The sequence below is a fragment of the Parus major genome, chromosome 2 (assembly GCF_001522545.3).
Source record: "Parus major isolate Abel chromosome 2, Parus_major1.1, whole genome shotgun sequence".
Taxonomy (NCBI): Eukaryota; Metazoa; Chordata; class Aves; order Passeriformes; family Paridae; genus Parus; species Parus major.
This window is the reverse complement of record NC_031769.1, coordinates 82,156,061-82,179,040: the sequence shown is the minus strand read 5'-3', so window position 1 is coordinate 82,179,040 and position 22,980 is coordinate 82,156,061. Positions and strand designations below refer to the sequence as shown.

General features: G+C 37.6%; 1 protein-coding gene across 1 annotated transcript in view; it reads right to left on the bottom strand.

The window, feature by feature from the left end:
* ABCA13 (ATP binding cassette subfamily A member 13) overlaps positions 1 to 21,323 on the bottom strand; it is a 202,523-nt gene extending 181,200 nt beyond the window's left edge. Inside the window, exons 1-8 of the mRNA XM_033519359.1 lie at positions 21,181 to 21,323; positions 16,618 to 16,711; positions 15,331 to 15,454; positions 7,172 to 7,320; positions 6,292 to 6,320; positions 4,948 to 5,111; positions 2,718 to 2,833; positions 1,510 to 1,643 (exon numbers count right to left, since the gene is read on the bottom strand). Of these exons, the coding sequence (XP_033375250.1) occupies positions 1,510 to 1,643; positions 2,718 to 2,833; positions 4,948 to 5,111; positions 6,292 to 6,320; positions 7,172 to 7,320; positions 15,331 to 15,454; positions 16,618 to 16,711; positions 21,181 to 21,249 (879 nt within the window). The 5' untranslated portion in view covers positions 21,250 to 21,323. The remainder of the gene's footprint in view (positions 1 to 1,509; positions 1,644 to 2,717; positions 2,834 to 4,947; positions 5,112 to 6,291; positions 6,321 to 7,171; positions 7,321 to 15,330; positions 15,455 to 16,617; positions 16,712 to 21,180) is intronic.
* Positions 21,324 to 22,980: the final 1,657 nt, after the last annotated feature.

The window sequence follows — 22,980 nt, the reverse complement described above, 5'->3', positions numbered from 1 at the left end:
TATGCAAGGAGTTTTTACCTTGGAGGTACACTATTGTTGCTACTGGTACAATAATTTGCAGGCTGGTGCTAAACTAACTTGACTATGATACAGTACCCCTACAGTAGAATAACTATATTGAAACAACTTCACAAGTATGAAAATTAGTGGTATAAAAAGCACTTAGTTCAATGATACATCTCAACCAGTGACTACATGCAGCAGACTAGTTTTAAATCAAGGTTGGTCGGTTTCAATAGAGTGGCCAAGATAATGTAATTTTTTCCTCATAAACTAATTTTTAAATTCTGTGATGAAAGATTAAATAGTCCCAAACCTCTAAATATTATTAGTCCCAAACCTATAAATACTATTAAAGCTCACACTAATAATGCCACATATTTTAATTCTATTATTGCCTTTCTGAGATACTTTACATCCTTGCTCCTTTCAACTTTGACCAGAGAATTCATACAAAGTTTTGCAGACAAAACAAACAAAATGGGCCATTAGATACATTGCCTGAAATAAACATTATCCAGGCTTCCATATTTGTTTTCATAGTTTCTGATGGTCTTCAATGTTCTAACATAAGCACAAAATACTGAGATGCTAGTTTAAATAGTTAGCAACTGAGCAGCTTGGGATTTCATAGTCAACCATAGCTACCAAGATGCAGTTGAATTCAATTCATTTGGTCAAACAGGCCACCACTCATATTTCATTAAAAAGCCATTCAAAAGTCAAGGGTTTTTTTTATAATTTACCCATTTGTTCAAATCAGCTATTTTTACAATGAGCTCTTCTAGAATATAACCCTAAATTGTACTGCTTTGCAAAGAACAAACAGATTTCACATAAATACCAACATTTTCCATTAAAGAAACTGTGGACCTAAGTACAAATTCAAAAGATGTTTCCAGTTTTCTTCAGTTCAAACCAGACCACCACAACACACCACTTTGGTCTAGAGGACAGGTTAGAATGCACTATCTGGAGAAAGATTTTCTTGTAATATGATGCATCACCAGGATATTTAATTAAGCACCACTGAGACAACTCAGTCTAGCATATTCATATCAAGATGGAAAAACTGAAAAGAAAGGACTCTTGGTTTCCCTTAGTTTACACACAGAAGAGACAGGTATTCTTTGTCCAGCAAAATGAAAAAATTATACTAGACAAGTTAATCCTGACAGACTCAAATCAAGGATTTGGTTTAAAAGATTAGCGGAGCAATCCACAGAATTCTCTACAGGACTGGAAAATAAACTCAGGACTCTGCCATACACAGTTGTGTCTTCAGAGAAGCATAAATTCATTAGTGTACACAACTAGACCTATCAGTATCTTCATGTGCAGAGAATTTAGCTAAAGCTAAATACATTCACTGGATGGGAATGAAGCCAGGATATTTAACAACCTTGTAGCTGTTTCACAAAGCTAAGCTTCTTTAATACAGGAAAATAAATTTAGGGTTCAAATAAGAAAAAATAAAGAGTAGGACACCAAAATTTTCAACTTATTTACCGCTGTTAATTGGGCTGTATAACTTAGCAGCTTCTCAACACGAGGGCCATCAAAACCAAACCTAGATTCAAGTTCTGCTTTCACAGCAAGCAGATTCGACAAAACATCCCCGAAAGAAAGATTGTATTGAAAACCTGAAAGAAAGGAAATATTTTGTTTATGTAATTATTTCCTTTTATTCATGCTGTTTCTTGGTGGTTCACACTTGTTGAGATCCAAGTACCATGTTCCCAGATTTTCTGGGGGCAGCAGGATGTGCTGAACACCCCTGAACACCAATCTACCTAGGATAAAATCCATGATTACACTAGTGGTAAAGTCAGTTAACGTGATGACATTTCAGCAGTTGATATGGTTATGGTGGGATGCCCCTGCATAGTGATTTCCAGCAAACTCAGTAGGGTGCCATTCTGAGCTCTACAGAGTCATGCAAAGGTGTGTGTATGGACTGGATGTGAATTACTACTGAGATTAAGAGCAAGTGGAGAATACCAGGAGTTTCAGAGAAATCAAGTTGATCCTCTGTGCGAGGGCTCCCAGCACATCACCTTTGTCCCACATCAGCCTTCATTTTTGCAGGTGAAGTGGGATTTAGACTGCATATTACTCTAAGCTTGACCTTCCATACCAAGCAGACAGCTGCACTGTGTTTCTGTTTGCCCATTAAACTTGCTTCTGACCTTTTCTTGTTTTCCTGGGGCCAGCCTACCTTTTCCAATTAAACTCATATTCTATAATGAAGCAGCGGATGGAGAAATGTAATCCTTTAGCTGACACCAGAATTTATGAGAACAGAGGAATGAAGCTTAAAGTAAAACAGTCATAATGCTTAACATGCATGTCCAAAACAAAACTCTCTCCAATCAAATGGAAGAAACTGTCCCTTGGAAAAAAAAAAAAATATCTGTCCCCCCTCAGACTGACTCAGTCTCTTTCCAAAATTCATTACTGAAAGACCATTCTAAACACTATGTACTAGACCAGTTTATCTGATGTTTTGTTGATCTGATAGTTGTCAGAGTCTTATAATATTTAGTTATTAGTACTGGTATTTAAAAAGAAAATCAGTAAAGAACTGGGTTAGCACTACAGCAATATAGTTTAGTCCCTATACATCAGGAACTTCACAGAAGGTCCAACAGTTACTATCATATATTTCCAGCATGCTAATGAGGTAGTTCAAAGAAAATCTGAATAAAATGTCTTACCTTTTAAGCTCCTGTCCTGTACTGATGCAGCAGTCAAATTCAGTGCCCTTTTCACCACTTCATAGAAGCTTTGGCCCAGTGGCATCATAGCTAAGTCCTTCAGTGATGCTAAGATACTGAAAGTGGAAAATAAAACAAAAATCAAGCTCTCTATACATCCAAAAACCTGAAAGGACTTGCTGTAAAGGGACAACCTTTAAGCAACTGAATAATAAAACTTTTTTTTTACTGCTTTAAAACCAGTATTTTATAAAATTAGAGTTTTTTAAAAAAATAAAACTCAAATTAAGATTTTACAGTTAAAGTATCAGTCAATTTCCATTAAGGAAATGTGTCCTGAGAGGACCAATGAACTCTTAAAACAAAAAAACAACAACAACCAAAAAAAAAATTTAAAAAAAAAGCTGTGAGGAAAAATAAGAGTAAAACTACAAGAAACATTATTTTTTTTTCCCAACAAGAAGGCAGGATCAACAAAGAATACTTATATTTTACATCCTTCCAATGTGCAGGAAAAATATTTTTAAAGCAACATAATGTTTATTCTCACAAGAATTTAAACAAATTGCATTACTGAATGTGTTGATAAAAATATATCTATTGAATTTCTTACTAGTCTCTGTCACCTTAGCTGTGAGAAAATTTCCCTGTTAATGTAACTGTAACTTACTACTTAAAATTTATATCAAATTTACTAATTATTTCCTACAGAGTAATCCTTTGTTATGATGCAAATAGGAATCCAGTTTTCCAGAGTGGATCATCCATTTGAAATGTTGATGAAAAGAATAAAAACAAAAAAAGAAAAACCAACAACAAACCACACCAATCACAAAAATCCAAAGCCAGTCATAGATGTGAAAAGTCTCTGTTGAGTACCTCTGAGAGACACAACAAACATGGTAGAGACTAGAAAGTGGGAAATGTAAATTCAGAACCTAGCTAAATTCTGTCTTAGAAAGGACCTCTAGAATGTAGTATAGTAATGTGAAACTAGTCAAGAAACAAGCACTGGGGTTTTTGTGGTTTGCTTTCCAAATTGCATTAATGAGGGTAAATTTGGTCACTGAAGGGAAATCTTAAAATCCCCAAGCAAATGGAAACACCAAAACCCATACGTAAACATTTGAGTCTCCTATGTAGTTTTGCATGTTAATACCTCAGAGAACAAGCTGGAATAAGGTTACAAATTACTCGGGCATAAGGGAAAAATAAATCAGTTTTAAAAATCGAGGACCAATATAGGTGCAATCCACATATTGTAAGAGACTTATTTTCCAGTTTGAAAAAAAGTTACGTGATCATATCCTTATCTGCGTGAGGAGCTATTTTTGTTGGTTTTCTTTGGTTTGGGTTTTTTTAAATTTAAAATAAAAGACAGTGGAATGATAAAGAATGGCAGAACAGCAAGTAATTTCTTGGTCATGATCTTAGGGCCCCTGCTTCCCCATGGCCTAAGGCTGGTAAGGTACATGGCCAGTCGTGCACAGGCACTCAGGTTCAGAGGGCTTCTCTTGCTTTATGACTATGTTGTTTGACTACAATGACAATTGCCTATCAACCTGTATCAACAAACTGCCTACCCTGGCAAATACATATCTAACTTTCACCTAATGATTACCTTATTTTACTGAAAATTCCTGTAGATGTGTCTTGGTCTATGCTTTAATTCTGTCTTCCTCTGAGTTCAACTGTCCTTTACCCAATTCAGAATACAATCTCTGGGAACTCTTTCTTACTGCTTCATTTCTTGCAAGAGAACACCTAAAGCTATTTTGATAACAAGAGGCTTATGAAACAAAATTGAGTAATTTTCCTGATGCTTACCAAATGTTACATACATTCAGATCTGATTAGGATCAAAACTATTATTTTCTTATATTCATATGTATATGTTCTCTTTCAAAGACCTCCGAAGTACATTACAAGTTTCAAAGCCATATTATGTGATAGGCTAATTTCAGGCATTGCTAACATTGAGCTGCTTATTAAAGACTCCTAGTGCATCACTGTTGAGTTTAGCAGAAACAGTAAAACACACTTATAAAGGAATTAGTATGGGTGAAAACTCCTAACACAGTTTTATAAAAAAGCAGAATCTGGTAAAGTGAAAATTTTAGCCTTTTTACACTATTAAGGATGCTTATTTTATTAAGTAGACAGTAAGAAGAACAAGAATTGCAGATAAAATTTTGAATCAGAGCACTTTCAAGAATGTGAAAGTACTTACTTTTGAATAACCTTTAGAAACTGTGTTATGGAAGCTAACTCATCTTCTGTATCAAAGCTGTTCATTTCAAGATGAGGGAGTGAATGCAGAAGGTTCCAGAAATATGGTTGCTTGTACAGATTTTCTGCTCTAGAAATAATTTTCTCTGCTTCATTCAAATCCATCTTTAGGTGGAAAAAATAAAAAAAAAAATTACATACAACACTTCCAATAACAGAAAAAAGGAAAAATTTTTTTTAAAAAAAGAAGCAATCAGGTGCCTGTTATTTTCCTGACACTCTTGAATTCTTGAATTTTAAACCATTCAAAATATTTTTTTACAAAGTGGAAACACCTCTAGATTTGGCAATATACCATGTTATTTTGGTGGTATTTTGAGCTTATGGAAGCTTTCTTTCTGATACATCTCTCTGATTCGATGGAGAAATAGAGCTGGAAGTAAAGCTAAACATCTCTCTTCTCAGAAGTGTAACCAAAGGAAGGATTATCTTCGAGTTCTCAAGCACAAGAAACTCTTTAGCCCCACAATGAATTTCTAAGTCTAGGGTATAAGGCCTGTCCAGGCCTTGCCATCCTTGCCTCACAACTCTTTGCAGGGCTTGTGGGGGTCTCAATAACTTATAAGAATGGCTTTTTAAAGATGAACTGCCTGGGACAAAACAATTTCTTTCATAGGACTAAACAGTTTGAAGGCTGTGCAAAACTCAGTTTTGCTTATCGGTTTAAGTTTTTTATTATAAAGTCTTTGCTACCTTAAATTAATGTCTCACTAGAGCTTTCTTTGCACAACAGTGACATGACCTTATAGAAAAATAAGCTCGTGTATACAAGCTCTGTTTCTAATAATGATCACCTATTGTCAACTTAATATTTTCTTAATAAAGAATAAATTCATTATTCCTATTCTATATTCCATTCCAGAAATTTCATATTGATGTAGCTCATTTCAATCAATGATCTTATGAACAATTTAAAAAATGTTATTATAAAAATGCCATCTAATTTCAATTTATAAACTGGAAATCTAGGTTTCATGAAGTAGCAGTAACAATCAAGATGCACTTTTAAATTACTCCTAATAAGTAAATACCCTTCCAGTAGAATTTAGCTACAAACAACCTAGATTACTTATTTAAACCAATCTAGAAACCACTGAACATCTATCAAATTTAAAAGACATTATTTTTTCCTTCAAACACATTTAAGATAGTTTACTTAAACATGACAGGATACAAATTTCTAACCATTATAATGAAGATGCCCCAAATGCTAGAATTGTAATTTAGAAATAGATTAGAAATGGAAATGTAATCTAGAAATAGATAGAATGTAAAAAATACTTACAGTAAGAAAAGTTGTGATGTTACGGAGCCCTGTAAAATTAAATATTTTCCTTTAAAGAAAAGCATTATTAACTTTAGAAGAATAAATATTATAAGCAAGAGCAAGCAGTGCAAAAAGGATGTTTTTAGAAAAGTAAAGGCACAAGAAGCAACTAATATCCCAAAGATAGTGGTCCATTTGATTTTCTGTGCTTCCCAATAGTTTTATTGTAATCACAAAACCAATTTAAAATACATTGTTTACTTTTCAATTTTTTAGTGAGGCAAAAATCATCATATCAACACTAGATGAATGTCATAGCTACTAGACAGCCATGCATGAAAATTACAATTTCACCTAGATTTTTCTCCTTGAAAACTCAGGCAGATACATAGGGTAGTGGGAGGTCTTCAATGCCCCCCTGTTACAGCAACAAGGCTGTGCAATATGGGTGGAAATGGGACAGGAGACTCAGACTCTGCTATTTCCAGTCTCACTCTTCCTGTGCAAGACTGAAGGTCACCTAAGGTCAGCAGGTGTGAGCTACTGTTTTCCATTCCTATACTCTTTAGTACAACAGAAAAACATGGGGAGGGAGTTTTGAATGCACAATTGACCAAGTAACCTTGTACTCTGACTATAATCCTTATCTTTTTAGCTTTCCTCTCAGTGTTTTCATAATTCTCAAGTATAGAAGGGAGCAGTTTTAGAAAGCTACATTTTTTTCTGATAATTTTGATGGCCACAGTGTTAGGAATCATAAAAGTTGTTTTGGTTTTTTTTAGATCAGCTAAAATTTTAGTTGCATAATTTTATTTTTAAGGTCAAACTATTCTTTTGTTTGATGGCTGTCATTAACCAATAGGCAAAGAAATTTATTTTTAAAAAAATCACAGCTTACCTGAGACCCTTGAGTTTTCTTCCCATAGCTTTTCTAAGGCCGTGGCTCTCTCTGTAGTAACAATAAATTCCTTTGCAAGTTCTTCTATTTCTTCCATGAAGTCTAAATCAGGTGCAATGGCTCTCTCTGGACTACTTTGAGGGACTGCACTATTTTTTGACATAAGGACAGAAGGGACAGGTGACGTAACACACTGAAATCAAGTAGCTGGAAAATGTGTATATACTGAATGCAATATTGTTCCTGTATTTTATATATTAGTAAAGGCCTGTCTGCACAAACCAGCCTTTGAAATAAGTCGTGATATTAAGGGCTAAAATCCTTGAAACTTGCCTGCAGAAGAGAGAGTAAAGCAAAACAATATCCTTGTGTGTAGGGGGAAATATGTAAACTGTGTGTCTTAGCCAATAGTAGCTTGCCCTGCCCGCAGACCCTGTAGAACCCTATAAAAAGTGTGCTAAAGATAGAAATAAACGGCGTTCACAATTACTTCTGTGAAGACTGGTGAATAGCTGGTGGTCTCTCAATACAATATTCTGATTTTTTTTTTAAAAATATGCATTTATACAATTTCTCTTTAGTTAAATTCATTGGCATGCAAGTTGCAGCACTGAGTCTCAAAATCTGAGGAAAATAGGCATTGAAAAATTGCAGAGGTCACCTATGACAATTTTGGCAGCAGCCAAGAACAGACGCATTCAAAAAGTCTTTAATGTTTCTGAACACACTCAGCTCTTCTCCCCCAGATTATCATGTGTCCTGGTGTCAGTTCCTTGATGGGAAAGTTCAAACTTTTCTATTGCAACTAAAGTAACAATTTGTTTTTTCAAATACATGCAGCAATGTAGAAAACCAGTATTTTATCCTTACTACTGACTTTTTCTGGATTTTAGCTTGCAGACATACCACTGGTAAATGTTGTCTCTTATCTCTATCACATTGCTATCTGGTGACTACTCAATAGCGCAATTTTCTAACAATACTTTTAAATTAAACCAGAAGTCAGAATCATTTAAATGCTTTGTTGCAGGACAAAATTACTTAGACCCTCCTAAAACATCATAAAAAAAGAGATTATATTTAGCATGTTACTACGCAGTTGCATTCTGTTTTATCTTCTAGGATATTGGAATTATCTTAAGAGCTACATCCTGTCTAGCAAAAACGTTATTTTGCGTTAAAAACACAGCTAGCTGTCACAGAATCAAAGAATGGGTCAAGTTGGAAGGGACCACAGTGGTCATCTGGTCCAACCTCCCTACTAAGCAGGATCATCCTAGAGTACACAGGATTGTGTCTAGATGGTTCTTGAATACCTCCAGCTAAGGAGGCTCCACAGCCTCTCTGGGCAACCTGTTCCCAGTGTGGTCACTCCCACAGGAAAGAAGTTATTCCTCATATTCAGGTGCAACTTTGTGTTTATCAGTTCTGCCCATTGCCTCTTGTCCTATCCCACTTCAAAAAATATAATAAAGAGTTGCATTCCTTTCCTGTCAAGCTTTTATGCCAGTACTTGCTTTCAGCACAATTTTTCCTTATTGAAAGAAAAGCCTAATGAGACAAATTCACAAACCAAAGAAAGCAATCAGCCACCACTTTTCCATTCTCTCATTTCTTTTTCCTTCCCTCTCTGACCCTCGTTTGTTCAGACATCCACAGAGCTGTTTGCAACGTTAGATTAAGGGAAACAAAGAAAATTCAAATCTTAAAACAATCAAGTTCTCAGTTGTTTCAGTACAGCTAATTTTGATCCCAACTTGGCCAACAGACAGCAAGATTTGGAAAACACTATCACCATCCTCAGACTTCAGTGGGCTAAAGGCAGAACAATTCCTCAATACATATTTTTCCCTTTTAAATGGAGTTTTTAAAAGCAGATCTCTGTTGTTCAGAAGGTGGCTTTTAGGGTGATTAGAAGTTGCACTTTAGCTATTGTCTTTGAATACTACCACATATGTTCCAATAATACTGGAACTCCCATGCCCAAAATTTCAGACAGCTGAGCATACTCATGTTCGGCAAAGAACTGAAACACTACCTACATACTGAAATCTTCCTAGCACTCTGCTTTTTGAGCATGAACAAGAGGGCAGCACTTGACCAGAATAAAAACAACCACATTTGGTTAAGATATAAATCCAATCAGAACTTTAAAAAAAAAACAAATATCTAGCTCAGTTTCCATGGGATTTTCACACAGAATTTGTGGTGGGTTTTAACTCTAGCTAAAATCACCAGAGTACTTACTCATTTCTTGCTGTGAGATATGGATTAGGAGAAGGGCAAAACAGGCTTAAAACTTAAAAGAAATAAAGAAATTTTATTAATGGGACCACAAGAACAAGAAACCAGAATAAAACCTCCAGAAACCTTTTCTCCCCCCACCCAGCCTTTTTCCTTTCCCAACTGACAAGGATTGGAAAAACTATTTAGTTCAATTCACTAGCATGCAAGTTGCAGCACTGGGTCTCAAAACCTGAGGAAAATGGACATTGAAAAATTGCAGAGGTCACCTATGCCAGTTCTGGCAGGAGTAAATCCAAGGAATAAGGCCCAGCTATTACAGAAGAGAAGGCACATGTGCAGCCTAAATACCCATAGAAATGCCACTTTCCTAAGCACAAGTCTCTCAGTGGTCCAAGAGCAGCTGTTTGGATATGCTGGCTGTGAGCTATTAGCTTTGTGGGGATTTCCAGGTCAGCAACCATGTCAGCTAGCTGCTATTTGTGACCCTTTTTTACCATCATTGCCAGAGACCTTCCTGTGGTTATTCATGGATCTGAGAACAGCCTCTTTTTGAAGGGGAAACGGCAACAGGCATGACATTGGTTATCATGCTCAGTTTTATGGAAAAGAATGAAGTATTACAGAGACCTCGTTTGCTGAATATGTGTGATAAGATTGAAGGATTTTATATATTTTCAAAGTGGTAATAGAGGACCACATTTGGCTCCTAGTAAGAGTGCTACAAGTCACTACTGATCTCTTAATTCAGCACAGGTTACACAAAATTACAGGAAGATGTCAACATCTGAAAGATAAAAACTAAACTTCAAAACCAGATGCAGAGACAGTCAAAGCAAACAATTTTCAGACAACGTACCAACAAAAATACTTAATTGTTGTACAGCTACTCTCCAAAAGAGCCTTGAGTGTGTGCTTTCTGGAGCAGAAGGCAATATTAACGCACTTGCATATGCATAAAGGAAGTCCAGCAGCTCCAAGGAAATTCCTTAGCAGCAGTTGCTAAGAACAATGAAGAGGGGAAGCAAGGGATAATAAAAAGGACAAAAGGAGGAAGCTAGTAATTTGTAGGAGAGGATATACATAACTAGAATTGGGGTGTTAGAAGAAGGAGTTGGGGAATATTTAAATATAAAATTTCATTATCATCCATGGTAGCTCTTCCCTCAACTGTACATTTCCACAAACTTCATGAGAACAGAAATCGAACTAAAGACATATTGGTACAAGCTTTGACCATGACAAAATGCTGAAAAAGAGCAAAAAGACTGCATCTCTTTGAGCATCATTTCCTAAAGCCATGACTCAGAAACATTAATTCTGTCCAATTTACTCAGTTACTCAGGATGACAATAAGAACATTTCAGAGTTCATCTGAGAATGCAGCTATGATGTGAAAAGCTATTTAGACCAGTGATTTTCATAAGCATCCCAGCAAGCTCATTTCAATCGCATCCCTGTCACCACGTTAATAATTTTTCCCTAAAACTGCAAAGCCCCAGCTGGCTTCCTTTCTGCACTATATCAGTTATAAGCCTGGAGACATCAATACCAATACACATGCTGGACAAAAACAAGCTGTCTGTCTTTCACAGAAAGATCTTTCTCTTCTATGTTGATACAATTATAACCTTCCTAAATTCAAGGGACCTAAATATATAAAAAACTAAAAAAATACAGTCTTCTTAATTTGCTCTAAAATGAAGAAACCCCATGTTTAAATTTCCTTTTCTCCCCAACTCTCCAGCAAGCTATAAGCAAGGTCACATAAATTGCTTCTATTTCTGTTTTTCAGTTACACAGCCTGCAACTACAAGCTGGCCCAGACAACAGAGTTAATATTGCAGTAAGTTGCTGCAGCCATAAGCTATCTTGAAGAACTATTTCTCATTTGAACATACACTTCATTAAAGAAAAATCTGACCCTTTAAGAAATTCTTATACAATGACTTTTGCTGATGATTAGACCTTCCTTGATTTTTCTCTTCTATACCTGCTCTTGTATGTGAGTTCTTCAGATGCTACTCCCATCGAGAGCCCAGGCCAGGTATTGATAAAGCAAAAGGCTTAGAACATTAAGAAGAAAGGGGCTGGTGTGAGTAGACCTGTCCCAGGAGGGGGCCAAACTAGGAGCTGAGGCAACCCTGGAAGAGCCCATGCCCCCATCAACTGGACACTGTCCCCCAGGACCCAAATCTGCAGGTAGACACAGATGTGTATTACAGGCTCCAGAAGCAACCCTAACAATGCAGGGTGAGCCCAGGAGCCCAGTCAGGTGCAAAAGGAGACAGAGCTACCACATGGGTATGGGTAGCTCATCCAGAAGAAGTGTCAGAGACAGACCTGGGCTTCTACCACAACTACTGGGTGAGGCTGCCCAGGCTGCTACTACTTGTAGCTAAATAAAGAGAAATAAATTAATGTGCTTGGAAATAAGATTTTAGAGTCTTGCTTTAATGATATTGTAGTTCTAAGTCTGAGAATAGCTTAACTTTCTCTTAGGTATTGAGAAGTCTAAAATAGATCTAGAAGTCTAGACTGCAGGGACAAATCCCACTGTCCTACTGCCAGGGAATTCAGAGTATTGGCGAATGATGATGTTTCCATGCACATGCATAGACATGTGTGGGTGTAAGGCCATAGGACTCTGGGCTGTGTGGTTTTTAGCCTAATTGCATGTTCTCAGTTTTACACTGTGCTCCACTAAGATAAGGTGGGGAATGGAATATTCTGGAAAGAGCAGGGAAAAATGTCCCTTTCAATGGGGGGGCCCTGAATACTTCCTTGTTCCTCTGCTCTGAGATACTAGTGGGTGCATCAGGCTAGGGAATCATTTCTGTGAGCTGCCAGACAGCAGCTTTTGCAGTGGCTGAAAAGCAGAGCAAGAAGCAAAGCCACAGAGCTCTTGCAACTGTGTCAAGCCTCAGAGGAGGTGGCAGATCTTGCTGCAAATCAAAGTTAATGTGGTTGTAGGCTTCACCTGGCTCATCTTCTCACCATATCAAAGGCTGTTGCCTGAAGGGACAGGGACACATCTGTGAGGGCATAGCCTGCACCAAGAAAACTTCACCCTGGGTTCAGCCCACCATCCTGGTGGGGGCTTCTCACTAACAAATGGTTATTGGTGGTTTATGGATTCCATGAAGTTTCCAACAGTAGTCATAGAACTACTTCCTCCCAAAGACAGCTACTACATTTAAAGCTCATAGCAGCAAAGTGGTACATCCTGTGAAAACAAATGGTCAAGTGTCCATGCAAATTATGCAGTCTCTGACTTGCCCTTAATAAACACAATATTATTGACATAAAAAGTGTTCTTTTATCAGACTTACAGTTTGATATAAATCCTTAAAGGGAAAATAATTGGTATTATCTATTGGCATTGTTTCTATGCCACACCATCTCTCCACTCAACAGGGACAGGATTCAGTTATGTTTGACTGATCAAACTGACCATCTATATTCCTAAGGCTGTTGACAGCCAGTGTAAGTCAGAGCAGCCCTGAGGCTGATTAAATTTATACTGACAGATCTGGTGGAACAGACTGACCTCAGAATAAACTTCATCCTACCTTTTTAGCCTTTTTCCTTACCTAGGCTATATGCTACTCAGTGCAGTCTATTGAGTGTATAAATAGGGATACATGCACATATTTTATTTTCCAGTTGAATAATTGAAAGCCACTGAATAATTTTTCCAGTTCTTAAGTAGGTCTAAGACTGCCTCCAGGAAATTCTTTTCTGATTTTCTTTTGAGCTGGAATATAATTTGGACAGTTCAGTCAAAATGGTGCAAATAATCATGCAGAGCAGTCAATACAGTTCATACTTTCTAGAGATTTAACACATTTAGATGGCATCTGAACTAGTGATGTAAAAAGCTATACTTTTAGGGAACAACTTCTGAAAAGACCAACAGTTAATGTAACTCTGGAATCCAGTTATAGAGTGTTGCTACTGCAAATAAGAGGCTACAAGCTTTGTACTGAGTTTGAAAGACCACAGAACGAGTGGGCTTGCCACCTTTGATTTGCCTGAACTTGTCTTGGTTTTGGTTTGACTTGGGCTAGTTTTAACTTTTTTTAATTTTCCTGGCCAGAGAACTTTGGCTATTTGTTACATTTTCACTTGTCATTGTATAACACCATCATAGTTTTATACAGATAGAATTAGCAGGTGACCATTCAGTGCAGAATAAGATATTTAAGATTAACAAAGCAATGCAGAAAAACACAGGCCCAGTGTTACAGCAGAGGCTTTGAGAGGTGGGGACAGAGGTGAACTGTGCTGTAGTATAATACTTTAGTATCAGGGATGATAAGAGGTGGGGCACAGACTGGCACTGAGGACCCCATGACTATAAACAAGTCACCAGTGCTCAGTAAAAATTCAGAGCTATAGCTGGACAAAGCCAATTTCTAAGTGTCAGGAAAAAATAACAGGTAGCTAACATATGTAAAAGATACCATATACATTCAGGTGTACCACGTAAATTTGAACGTGTCCCAGAGATGCACACCAACGGAAACAAACAAAGTAAAAGCACACTAGTAAATGTAAGTGACCCCAAGGACACCTTAAGTGAAAAAGAAGCCATCAACATCACATTCTTCCAGGTAAAGTATTGTATATCAGGACTTGCTGTAACAACCCCATCACCATCTTGTTGACATGACCCAGAGCAGCAATGTAAAGGTGAGCATAACCAAAGGGAAAAGACTAGAAACTCAATAGTCATGTAGCAATTTTAACTCCATTAGTAGGAGGAGGTGGAGGAGAATTTTAATATGGGCATTTTTGTCTGTAAGTATCTTGAGTAATAATGCATGTTGACTAATAGTGGCTTAAATTGTTAAGATTTCAATTCTTGTAATAAATGCTTGCTTTATGTAGAACGTGTCTGCCCATAAACAAGGTTTATTTTGTGTGGTCTTATGTTCAATCAACAGTTCTCTGCATGTCCAAATAACTGAAGCAGACCATCTACATCAATAGATAAGTATCATGGCATATTATTGTGATGCTGAAGCTTTCCAACTTGCTAGATGCTGAATTTATTGCTACCTATAAACCTTTACAATAATAAACCATAAATATTTGTTGTTCTGACACACCTGGCTCAGCCCTCTAAGATCTTTTGGTAGATATTATCAATTTTCTAGGAATAAACATATAGTTACGAATGTATATATTCTGATTAGCTAACCCTAATTTGACTTTATTGTTATATATTTTGAAAGGCTGTTTATGACTATACCATTCAGCCAAGTTGCATAAGTGTCTTTGCATCTCAAGAATTCTTGGAGTAGATGAAATTACTTCATTTCTTAAATAAAAATCCAAATTCAAACCAATCTTTTTTCTTTCTACATTCCAGGATCCCATGACAAGGACTTCTTATGGGTAACTTCTTCCAAGTTCTTTCTTATTACAGAACTTCTGCTATTCCTTATTGGCTCTTTGTGGGTCTTACATGAAAGTTATTTTTGTTTTACTTTTCTGGGTTCACTTCTTCCACCATGTATGCTCCCAAACTCTTCAAAGTTTAAATCCACATATAATTTTGGTGTTCAGCTTTACTCTCATATAATAAAACTCTCTAGTAAAGGATCAAAGTATATTCTCACATAGAAGAAGCAAAAGGGAAAGAATATGACAAGGTACCTCTAAAATTTTACCCCCAAAGAGTGTTCAGTATTCAAAATCAGCATAAAATAACCAAGAAATGCAAACAAAAATTAGCAAGAGGTATGACTAAGATCTTACATATTTTGCAATCATAACAACACCAAAGGAAACTTTTAGCACAGAATAACAATGTTCTTATTTTTCCTGTCTACAAGGCAGTGGGAACCTTTGCTGTAAAAAGAGACCCACTGTGATGGTCACATCTTTGTCAAATTCAAATAACTTACCTAAAGCGGCTGTGTCTCTGTGTTGTGTAACTGGTATTCCGACATCTTGAACCAACATTACAGAAAAGGGTCTGCATGAAAGGATAAAGACCCCGACTTGGTAAATCACGGGCTTCTAAATAACCTAAAAAAAACAAGCAGCAGCAGAAGTAAGACGAGTAATGTTGCATTTGCAAACTGTACCATCACATTGTTCTCTTGTCCTAAAAGGCTTATTTGTCACCTGTAAGCAATGAAATTGTATCAATATCAGGTGTTTCATTTAAGAAAAATTCAGTCATCACAGAAATTGGTAACCTCTGTGTCAGATTGTGACAACAATCCACATGTGACATTGACAAAAGGCAATCTTTGAAAAGCTGATTCTCCTGGTAGTAACATTATTGCAGTATCATCTGGTTGTTAGCCTCTCTGATCAAAATCATGTGATCAGGATTGGAATAGAGACTTCTGCACAAAGTGCTATTTCCTCTTTTCTCACAGGCTTTTGAAAAATGAAGGAACTGGTATTCAACAATGTCTGAACATGCATCAGTCAAGACTCTCTAAACAGCCACTTTTCCCATCTCTGGAAATAACCATATCTCTCCATAAAGTAAATGTATACAGTTCAGGCTAGATTCTCTCCAGATATTTCAATGTACAGATCTAGAATTGTTTTACCAAACTGATTTTTAATGTAGCTAAAGCTGGTTTATCCCTGTTTTACTGGCGTTGGTGAATAACAGAATAATAAACTGAATAGTTACAATATCATAAATATTTCTTTTCTAAATTAAGTCATATTTTGAAAAGATAAAACAAAAGTAGCTTTATAAGGTGGAGGGAGTCAAAACAGGTTCTTTAGTGTTAAAGGAAATGGAAGATTGTAACAAAATATCAATTCTCAATCCCAAGAAGTGGGTAGGGGTAAGGTTCATCTTGTCTAATTGTAAATATCCACCTCTGAGGCAGTTATCTTAACTACATTACACAATAAAATTACACATTATTGTACATTACAAAATTAAAGCAATAAATACAACTAAAACCTAAGCAATCTCCCTTACTCCAAAACTGATGTTTAAATCTGATTGTCTTACCATTCAGATCTTAAACTTTGTATCTCTTTCCCACATAAATACAGCTTTCTCAGATCTGTAGCTGGACAAGATTGAATCTCTACTGTAGGACTCTTTCCATTGACTCCACTACATTTAAGTCCCCCCCTTCTAGGATGTCTGTGTTTGCTAAATACTTCTTCAAGTAGAGGCAACCAAAATAGAAGACAAATGAAACAAAACATACAGTTTTCCTTGTATTTTGGGGGCTCCTGGAAGCGGATGGCAGCTAGAATCAAGAAAAGTACACATGGCCACAGTATTTCAGTGAGAGAGAGGACCTGAAAAAGGAAATCAGAACATCATCAGTCTATAGAACACGGGGTTTGGGAACAAATCATTAAAATTCATATGTCATTTAATTTAAAATAAAAACATTAAATATCCTCTCTACAGCTACTTAAGGAAAAATAAGTTCATTAAACAAGTTAGCAACTGACACTTTTATTTGAAATCTGTATAACTTTATAAAATACACTTCTTTCAGGACAGAAAAGTAGTTTCATTTCAATTTATAGTGTTTGTAGATACTTTGTTCAGGTCAAGATAGACTCTGGCAAGGTGATGACAGTGACCTTCAACTTTCCCATACCTGAGCCTCCTAAGAAATCAACAGCATTTTGCCCTTTGCTGCAGTTTCTCATGCCCCCCCCCGAGCCCTTCCTGGTGGCATACCTCTTTGTTCTTCCCTGGCTCCCTGGCTGATGGCATTACACCCTTCTGTCATCTGCACTCAAATGCTCTCCAAAATTGACTTTGACATCTCCAGGAGGGAAGACCAAGTGAGACCAAGCTAACAGGCATGAGGCTGCCCACAGCTACACATCTCATATCCCAGTGTTCCCATTTCCAGGGCCACGATGACAAGGCACACAAGCCGATGTGCCACAGGACTCAGATTTTGAGTGTGTCTTCTCTGAGCAGATTGCATATATACAGTGCATATTCATGTCTTTACAGAGAGGGCACAAACTCACAAACAGATTGGAAGCAAGAAAAAAACACGAAGTAAAGCAATTGTCTCAGTTTCCAGCAGCAGAAAGGAAGAAACAGCCATTCAGCCAAGTTTCAAAAGACTTCTAGACTCACTGGTAACAGCATTAGGGAAGTGTGAATAGGAGCAGAAACACCAGAAATTACAGCCATGCTGAAGATTATTAGAGGCTGTTAACTCCTCTTGAGCATACTGAGAATTTTATTTCTGAACTGTCAGAGTTGAACCAAATCCCATCACAGAAGTGATTCCTAAACTTGGGCATGTCAGAAAAATGCCTAAGAATTGTAACATAATGCTTAAGAACAAAATCCAGTGGCAGAGTCTTCCCTGTGGATAAGGACATCTGTGCTCAACATGAGACAAGGTTTCCTGAAATTTAGGGAAATTGCCATTTATCTAAACTGATCACACTCAAAACAATACAGGAGCCAACCTAACAAAAGTGAGGATGGTGCTTTCAACCTTTTAGGGATCAGCAAGGGTTGGCTGCTCCCTAGGGTGCAGGGATCTGTGCATAATAGTGCCACCCAGCAGGATAGGGGATCCGCCCCAGGGACCCAAGAAGGGGAACAGGGCAAGACCTGCTAGCACAGCCAGCCTCAACCAGGAGTCGAGATACTCTCTCAGTGTCACAGCAGATCAAGTCAAACAGTGGCCAAGCACAAGGGCTGAGCTTGAGAGCAGTATCCCAGCAGGAGCAGAGGGCACAGAAGTCCCATTTCAGCTGAGCCTTGAGCTGCAGTGAGGCTGCTCAGAGCCATTAAACTTAGCAGAGGCCCAGAACCCTGACAGCATCCTTCCCTCCTTGGCATATTCATCCCTATTCCTCCTGTCTGGGGTCAGATGAAGGGCCTTACTGTGAAGCAGAGCCACTTCTGCAGAGTATCCATGGGCTCTCTATGAGAAATGGAGCCAGCTGCAGCAGCTGAGGGAAGGGGCTTGGGAGGGGATGTCACCAGGCTGCCAAGGAGGGGCTGGAAAGAATCCAGTTGTCCCTGGGGGCACACAGAGCTACCACTGTGATAACACAGTGGCTAGGGGAAGGTCCCACAAGAAGTTCAAGTGGGCTGTGGGAAATCAGAGCTTGAGGGTTTATAGGGGTAGGCCCTGGACAGCCACACGCTGGGCTCCCTGGTACCACCTCAAGGCTCAGGGCAAGCCCAGCTGTCAGTCAGGACACATTACCAGCCAGCTGCTCCCTGAAGGGCAGGGAGCCAGACAGGTGCCAGGGCACCAGGGCCCTTGTCAGGAAAGGCCTGCCCAGCAGTGCCCCAACAAGGCAACAGGTTCTGCTGGGAGCCTGTATTTCCAGGTGAGCCAGGGCTAAGGCTGAGCCAGGAAGCCAGCCTGCAATGAGGGTCAAACAAACAGCCCTGCCATCTCTGGCATAGTTCATGGGAGGAAAGTACAGCTGGTTAGGTACTGCTGCTCCTTCTGACAGGAATTTGGGATAAGAACTGAGAAGGCACCTGCAGAGGAAACAGGTTGGAGGACTCAATGAAGCGCCAGCATGCTGCAGACATTACACACGCAAAACTGATCTTAACAAGTAAGTTTTTTATTGTAAACATGGGAGAGTAATGCTGCTATACATTAAATATAGAAATTACATAAATATATAAAATATATAAATATATAAACATATATGAAATATAAATATAAATGCTGCTGTATATATATACTTGTGTTCAAATAGGAAAAGTGCCCACAGAAAGTCCAAAGAAAGAGTATTTATGAGATTGCAAGACTGCAGTTCTTGCACAGCTGCTTTGCTCAGGCACTGAAGGGAACTGGAGCCTGAGAGTGCATGACATTCTGAGGAGATGCACCTGGGAGAAATGGTGAGTTTTGGTAGCAGAGATTTAGGACCCAGCTGATTTTAATTCCAATTGTCCTCAAAATTAGGGCATCAGAATTTAGCAATCACATTTCATCCTTTACCTAGCTACAAACTTGGATGGTAATAAACATTATCTAAATGATAGTTAAGAAATGCAGTAATGGAAAACTAAAATAGTATATTTGTCTGGTAGTGTGTATCTCCTGAGCTAGAATCTATAGTCCTGAAGTAAAACTTCTGAAAACAGAAATGAGAATGTGTCTTTGGCACAACTGCAATTTCAAACTCCAGCAAGTCAAATGTACAAAAGAACCTGTCCTGCCTTTGAATCATTTTGATAGATGTTGCTGATGCCAATCTGAATTACAGTCAAAAGACCTGTTCCTTACAGAACTCTTACATATGTCACAGCCTTTTTACTGCATAATACCAACGAATGCCACATAGTACTCATGACACTTTGCTAGTTCAACAGCCCTCACTTGTCTTCCAGCCCTAACTGCTGATAAATCACCATGAGAAGAAAATTGTTATACAGACAGATCTACATAATATGGAACAGAGCTGAAGCATATCATATCTTTCAGGGGGTGCTTCTCTCTTTAGATTCACAAGGGTCTGACCATCTCTGCATAGGTGGATAATCCACCTGGATTTCTCCTCCAGGAACTGCAGATGGAACACCTGCACAGCTCAGTGTTTGCACAACAGCACACAAGCACGTTTTGCAAGTTCACCAGGGCAGCTTCTGCCTATCAATAGACAGAATGAAGTTTGCTTTGGATCACCTTTGTAATTCCTGGCTTGGAGAAGTCTGCCTCTCAGTGAGTTCTCTACTCAGGAAATCTACCAATTAAACAAACTAAAAACTTACATGAATTAAGATTTTTTTTCTTTCAGAAATATATGAGAGAACACTACACAGAACAGGAGCAGAAATAGATCCACATGCAGGAAAACAGGAGATACAGAGAAGTCATTTGATGCACACCAATGGAACATTCAGAACTGTTTAGGAGTAGAGAAGAATAGAACCAACAGCATCCTTCCCCCAGAAGTATATTTTATATTAAAAAACATCGCTTTCATTAATTTGGGAAATAAATTCCTCTCTGAGGAATTTTATTGAAGGCTAAATATTTGAAATGGAAAGGTGTGTGTTTATTTAATTGAAATAATCCTATCCAAAGTAACCAACATGCTTCACTGCAAATCCCCAGATCATTACAGAGAAGTGAAATCAGTATGAAACTATTAATTGAAGTGACCTGTTTTCCCACAGAAATATTCTCTCACTTGAGAAAATTCACTTCCTTCTGTCCTAAAAAATTGTTTCAATCACAGTGAAGGTAAAAGGCATCTCATATCTAATTTTCATGATTTTAATTTTGACTTCTGTTGAAGTAGCTGCCACATTATTTTGCATATTGGAATTTGAAAGATTAAATTTGGCTTTGGAGAGCAGATAAGAAAGGAAATTTAGAAGTTTATACAACTGTGATAGACAATACTTTCCCTGTATCTAGATTTTGATCATGCAAACTTTCTTACATTACCTATATGCACCTGCAATGTGAAGAAAATTGATTGTCTCCCTTGCCACTGCTTACCAGCACTGCTAGTATCTAATGCTAATTAAAAGATAAGCAGTGGCTCTTCAAAACTTCTATGAAATTTGTCTCATTTGCAAACTGCAGAGCATTGCTGTATTCAGTTGTTTTATAATAAAAACAACACGTTGTTCTCTACTTGTGTTTTCAACAATTAGGTGACAAAAGGCAAAACAAAAACAACTTGCAGCTAGCCTGTCTTTAACAATCTGCAGTGAAAAGGGAAAATCGATAGACACAGTCTTTCCAAAAGATACTAAAAAATTTTAAATATCCCTTTTTTAATAATTTCCAAACACTCACCGGTTGCCTCACACGGCAGAGCCAATTTTTCCAAAACAGAGCCTTGAACTGGTGTACAGCATGCCCCATATCTTTTCTTTTCTTCTTCCACTTGCAGAGTGGCTTCTTAAGGACTTTCTAACTCAGAATCATCTCACCAAGAAGTCCAAACGTATTATTCAGAAGCTGATTAATTCCAGCACTAGTGAATAGTTCAAGAGATTTGCCTGCCTCCTCAGAAAAAGATGAGATAATGTTTCTGCCTCTTGTTTTTCTGTTGTTGAGCAATCTCATCTTTCTGTTTTTCTTCTCAGTGCAATGAATAGTAAGGGAATGGGTTTACAGAAATGTCTTCAGGTTTCTTTACTCCACAGCATACATTCTTGCACTTGTTTCTACTTTTCTGGTATAAAAATGGATGCAAAAAATGGGGGCAGGGGGAAGAATATGTAACATACATTTGCGTTTTTTCCAAAGTTCTGTGATATTTTATGACTTCAGTGTCTATGTCTGTTTGTTTGCAGATGCTTATATTTTTGGAAAAAACATACTAGCTGGAAAATAAATAGAAAAATAACTCTTTGTCACCACATAGCCCTAAAAATGCAAGTATGCTTCTAGAACATCCTTACATCCTTATAAGTACACATCTAGCACTGTAGTGGTCCCAACGCATCATCATATGACTGTTGAATTTTCTCTTGTGGAGGGTGTATGTTTGATATTTCATTCTCCTTTACCTACATAGAGGGGGAATATTCCAACAGTAGAAAACTCTGTCAATTAATTGCTACATGCTCCCTCGGATGAAAATCAGTCTTACAGCAGCAGATCCCTGAGCAAAGAGGAAAGGAAGCATGTGCTCTGTGGTAGCAGAGCCAGTGGAAGACCCAGCAGGAATCTGGTGGTGCAGAGGATGACCACCTTACACAGTAGGAATGACACTGTGAGCAGAAGAGTAAACTTTCTGGGTTTTTTGTTCTACACAAATGAATTGCCTAAAAATCTGATCCCCAAAAGCTCTCTCTGTGGTCAATAGAGGTATATAATACAGACATTATATAAGGTAATTCAAACCATCTAGAATATGAGTCATGATTCTCACATACACACACACACACATAGGACAGCATGATGCTTGAAAAAATATTCTTTATTTCTTATTATTGCTGAGTAAATTGCATCATTGCACTTTGTACAAGTGTATTCCTATTGAATGAAAGACACATCCTAACATTCACAGGTATTTTTTCCCCATTAAGAGGAAAATCCCAAAAATACAAAAATTTTTTGGATATATAAGTCATCGAAGAAGAATCCAACTTCCACAAGATTTAAGCCAAGGCAACAATTTTAAAAGTTAATAAATTTGCTACTTGTGCAATGAACAACTGCATATCTGCAGGTCTAATTAGTTGTCACAGTTTCTATGGGATGAGGGTTAACTAGTGTTGAGTGCCTTAGCTTCCGTCTCCCAGGCTTTGGATTTGGGTTACCCAGCAGCAGTTTTGGCCTTTCAGAGCACATTGTAAACTTAGTTACTCCACTTCCTGGGAAACTGACTGTTAAAATGTCTATATTTGAAATTGTGCAAAATTCTGTTTTAATATTTACCTTTCCCATGGTTCAAGGAATAGAGAAAAAAACAGACTAAGTGGGTGTTATAAATTCATCAATTTTACATACTGGTCAAAATCACCTCCCAAAAATCAGAAATCACACATGAAGTTATGGCAGAATACTTCTGCCATACAACACAACTAACTAAACACATTCATATCTTAAATATGGTGGTATTTCCTTTTATATTCTTTGCTCTGA